Raw genomic sequence first — 4,884 nt, 5'->3', positions numbered from 1 at the left:
TGGGAGTGTGTATGTATGAATGTGAAAATGGATGTATGCATGAAGATGTATATGCGTAGATGTGAATGTGGATGTAGATGTGGATGTATGTATGTATGTGGATGTGGATATATGAATGAGGACGTGATAATGGATGTATGCATGTAGATGTGGATATATGGATGTGAATGTGGATGTGGATGTGGATGTGGATGTATGGATGTGGATGTATGTATGTATGTGGATGTAGATGTGGATGTATAGATGTGAATGGAAATGTGGATGTGGATGTATGAATGTGAATGTGGATGTGGATGTGGATGTATGGATGTGTATGTATGAATGTGGATATGGGATGTGGATGTATAAATGAGGATGTGAAAATGGATGTATGCATGTAGATGTGGATGTATGGATGTGAATGTGAATGTGTATGTGAATTAATGTGTCGTCGATATGAGGAAATGGATGAGAATGAGTACACATTGAATGGAATGTGAAATAAGTAATGTGGACTAAGGAGGGATAATGTGGAAAGACGAGAGTTCGATTTAGAAATTGTATTTTGTGACTGTTTGTAAATGATTGTTTTATGTCAAGAATGCTGGGGAAGCATTTTGACCATCTTATGGATTAAGGTCGTGGAGACCTAACTGATAAAGTTGCCACTGCTGACGGAGAGTCAATGGAGGACGTCTCGCGTAGCAAGGTCGGCCGAGGTCTTGACTAGCCTCGGTTCGATTTAAATGGTGAGCTTCCGGTACGGTGGATTAGGGACCAAGGAAGCGGCCTATGAGTGAAGCGCTAGGTCACCTGCGAAGGATCCTAGAGGGTGCTGACCATACGGTGCTCGGGCTCTAGGTCGCCGAAGATACCCACACGTGCGTCGAGGAAGATATTGGAACAAGGAGTAAGAGTTGTTTTTCGAAACCGGGCATGGATCTGGTTGATTGACCTTGCTGGTCCTCAACGGATGAGTCCATGGCTCTTTTATATGGATCTGTGGGTTGATCTTGCTGATCTTCCACGGAGATTCCATTCTATTATATGAATATATTGCCGGTTACTATGAGCTAGGAACTATGGAAAAGGCCCCTGAGTGAACAGGTGGTGAGCGTTGGTTGCCAATGATGCCATAAGTATACCGATGAATGAATGACTGGAAATAAGGATTCAACCAGAGACTTTGAGGATTGTCATCAATGACATAATGGTTTCGTTAAAGGATTGTTTTAAAGTTAGCTGATGCTAAGAAAAAGGCAATTTCATATTGGGTGTGTTTATAAGTGGTGTGACTAGTTTTATGTTTGCATGAACTTCCGGCTAGGGGGCCTTGGAACTCTTTTCCTTGTGGTACCCGGGACAAAACCTAACCAAATTCTTAATTGGATCCCATCACTACAGCGGTTGGCTAACCCATGGGACTGGATGGGGTTAGGCTGGACTGATGGATCCGTAAATCGAGATTTAATTTCTATTATTACGATAGATGAAGTAAATCCCGGATAGTAATTGTTCTATGGATAGGAATCAACGGCTGTGCCTCTTGATGGGGAAAAAAGCGTGGATCCCAATGATCCAAGTGCAAGTTTCTTCCTTGATTTGACCAAGTACCGTTAGAGGTGCAGTCAGATCAGTTTGATCAGTAATGATCTTGACTACATTAGAGTAAAGAGTTATCCTGGTGGAATCGCCCGTGCTTTCCGGGTAAAGGAAGTTTTTCCGGTTTCGGTTTTGGACAGACCGACGGATTAGTCTCTTGTCCGGATATCCGTGGGCGAGGCCCCGAGTGTGAGACCCCTACCCGCGCACGATGTGCTACTTCCGCTGCTAGTACCCCGAATCCGTTGCGTGGTGGAGACCGGGATCTCACAAATGCCATGCACAAAAGAAAGTTTTAACAATTGTGGGGAATTATAAGTTGCATGTAGAGACAATCATAACAACCTAGGCAACAATCGCATGAGAAATACAAAGCTAAGAATAACATGAAAAATGCAAAAATGAGTATAGGCACTATGATAACAAAGGACGCGTTTTGAGATCCTGTTTCATTTTTCTGAAATGCTTACACATGATAAATCATACAAATACTGTGTTGTGGACTTTATCCAAGTACATGGTGACAGTCTCCATGTTTATAGCGTTGTATGCATTTGTTGTGAAATAGTGCACCTCATGGTATTGATGAAGAGCATCATCTATTGGCTTTTCATTCATCTCCATGTTGTGCAACATACAACATGCAAAAATTAGCATTAGGAGCTTGTAGATATGTGGATTATGAATAGTTACATGTAAGATATGTGGATTATGAATAGTTACATGTAAGATATGCCATAGACCTTTCAACCATCCAAATGCATGCTTCATTACCATACGTGTCAACGAGAGCCTGAAATTATAGCGTGCTTGTAATGGAAAAAGTGGAGATTGGAATGGAATTCGCTTGGGGGGTTCACCTAAAAATATGTAAGTAAAGCACGTGAGTTCAAATGAAGGGGATTTTTAATTCAAAATTTTAATATAAATTTATAGAAAGGGTTTTTAAAATCGATTTTGAAAAAAAAAACCATAAGTCCATTAAAAAAAAGAGATCATTTTACTCTTGAAAAAATCATATAGGTAAAGGGTTTTTTTTAATACCCCTTAAAACACACGTGATACATAGGGTTTCTTAGTAGTGCACCCCTGAGGGAATTAGCAGAGCAGCCATGAAAGTTGGTAATAACCGCCATCTCCAATAATGTATTCCCTTATGGCATAACCCCTCTCCATAAAGCAAGGACCATTGGACGAGGTTCGATTACCCCAGATAAAAGATGGTAAATTTTTACAACACTCTATTGTCATTGGTGGGCCTTTGGAAACCCATAAAAACATCAAGGAACCACATATTTGAATCAGCGATGCCCTGCAACACCATGGAGTACCTGGCCTTTTGGTCAAACTAATTGGTTGAGTGCTAGGTAATCGAGACGCTGGAAAAAAAAATATATACAACGCATGGAGCATTCAACGTCCCTGACGGAACCATGGAGCATTCAATGTCCCGCTCACCAACGCGACTGGACCCTCTCTCTCTCTCTCTCTCTCCCTCTCTCTCTCTAGTGACCAACCATGGGGGATAAGTAGTAGTGACCAGCCCCACAGTTTCGACTGGACCCCTTTTCTCTCTCTCTCTCTCTCTCTCTCTCTCTCTCTCTTTCGAGTCTCTTTGGAGCTGGAATTCTCCGGGAGCACAAGTAGTCATGCAGGTGCTGCTATATTTTCTCATAAACTCTTTAGTGATTACAATTAGTGGGGTGATTGCCGCAAACCCTTGCAGCTACCCTGCAATGTTCGTGTTTGGCGACTCCTTGTCCGACACAGGGAACGCAGTCCTCATGGGCCACTCAGACGCCTTCAGGTCGACCGTGCTGCCTTACGGTGAGACCTATCCCGGCAGACCTGCTTGCCGCTTTAGCGATGGCCGCCTGGTGATCGACTACTTGGGTATGTTTGAATTTTTCACGTTTATTATTATTATAATTATATATACAAATACAACTATTTCTATATATATATATATATATATATATATATATATGATCGGGTCGGCTAAGAGAAGCTTATTGTGTGCAGCTACATACTTGGGTCTACCACTATTGAACCCGTTCCACAATACCACAGCCAACTTCACCACCGGCGTTAACTATGCCATTGTCGGAGCAACTGCGCTCAACCGATCCCAACTTAATAGCCTTCACATCTACTCAAGCGATGATAGCTATCTTGACGAGCAACTCTTATGGCACCTTACCCTTAAAGCAGAAGTGGAGCACGCACACGAGACACTACCACGTGGGAAACTTAAAAATACTTTGCATCTGCATCCATATACTATGTATGTACTTGTCTCAAAATTTGTATATTTTGTGTGTAGGCAAGCCGAACCGAGCTTCATTTGCTAATGGATTATATGTCATTTGGATCGGTGGTAATGATTACACATCTGCTTTTAACTCGAGCACCCACTCAACGAGTTTTATCAATGCAACCGTTGTGCCTTTTGTCATTCAAAAGATAAGACAACTAGTAGAGGTAATGTTTCTTATTCCTTGCTTTGGTGAACTACTTGTCCAATCTAAAAACTCTATTGAAGTCCAAAGAAATTATTGGTTTAAGTGAATGCCATGTTTACCTTTCATAACCTAATTAAAAACATGTTGTACAACAGACCTTATACATCAATGGGGCAAGCCACTTCTTAATTTTGGACATCCAACCTATCGGTTGCTTGTCTAGATTTCTTGAACCAAACCTTCTTGCCACCAGGAATAACGATGGGTGCTTGCGCGACTATAATATTGTTGCTTACAACCATGGTGTATTGTTGCTCAATGAAGTGGAAAGCCTAAGAAGAATATACACTAATGGCTCATTCCTCTTTGCAGACTATTATGGTGCTCACATTCATATTATGAGGAATCTAGCATCATTTGGTAGCTATATACTTTCTAATTTTCTATCATATTACTAAGGAAACCATCACAATTTTGGCTAACTAGCTATTGAATTATGTTATTAGCTAACCTATGGACTTTTAACAGGTTTGACCAGTGCTCTTGATGCATGTTGTGGTGCCGGGCCTCATTTTCCTTATGACTTCGATAACTCAAATGAATGCAGCATTAGTTCATTCCTGTGCTCTGACCCCGGAACTTATATCCTGTGGGATGGTGCCCACTGTACAGACCACTTCAACTCAGAAATCTCCAAACAAATGTTCAATACGGGTTTCTACCTTGACCCACCTAATGGGCTTAGCGTTTGCTCTTATGCTGAAATCTCTAACAGTAAAGCAGCCACCACTACCATCATGTAGCACTTTATACTTGAATTATGATCTCAAACATTCATGCA

General features: G+C 41.4%; 1 protein-coding gene across 1 annotated transcript; it reads left to right on the top strand.

Annotated features, from left to right (window-relative positions):
- The first annotated feature begins 3,144 nt into the window (after window positions 1–3,144).
- On the top strand, window positions 3,145–4,884 carry LOC147640599 (acetylajmalan esterase 2-like). The gene is made up of 5 exons (XM_086808493.1): window positions 3,145–3,474; window positions 3,604–3,822; window positions 3,905–4,062; window positions 4,199–4,463; window positions 4,572–4,884. Exons 1-5 carry the CDS (start codon window positions 3,231–3,233, stop codon window positions 4,844–4,846), a joined length of 1,161 nt encoding a protein of 386 aa, XP_086664619.1. The 5' UTR covers window positions 3,145–3,230; the 3' UTR covers window positions 4,847–4,884.

Source organism: Cibotium barometz, chromosome 2 (genome assembly GCF_041138505.1).
Source record: "Cibotium barometz isolate CiBa-2024 chromosome 2, ASM4113850v1, whole genome shotgun sequence".
Lineage (NCBI taxonomy): Eukaryota > Viridiplantae > Streptophyta > Polypodiopsida > Cyatheales > Cibotiaceae > Cibotium > Cibotium barometz.
Note: the sequence above shows the minus strand (reverse complement) of the source record. Positions and strands in the feature narration are given on the sequence as shown.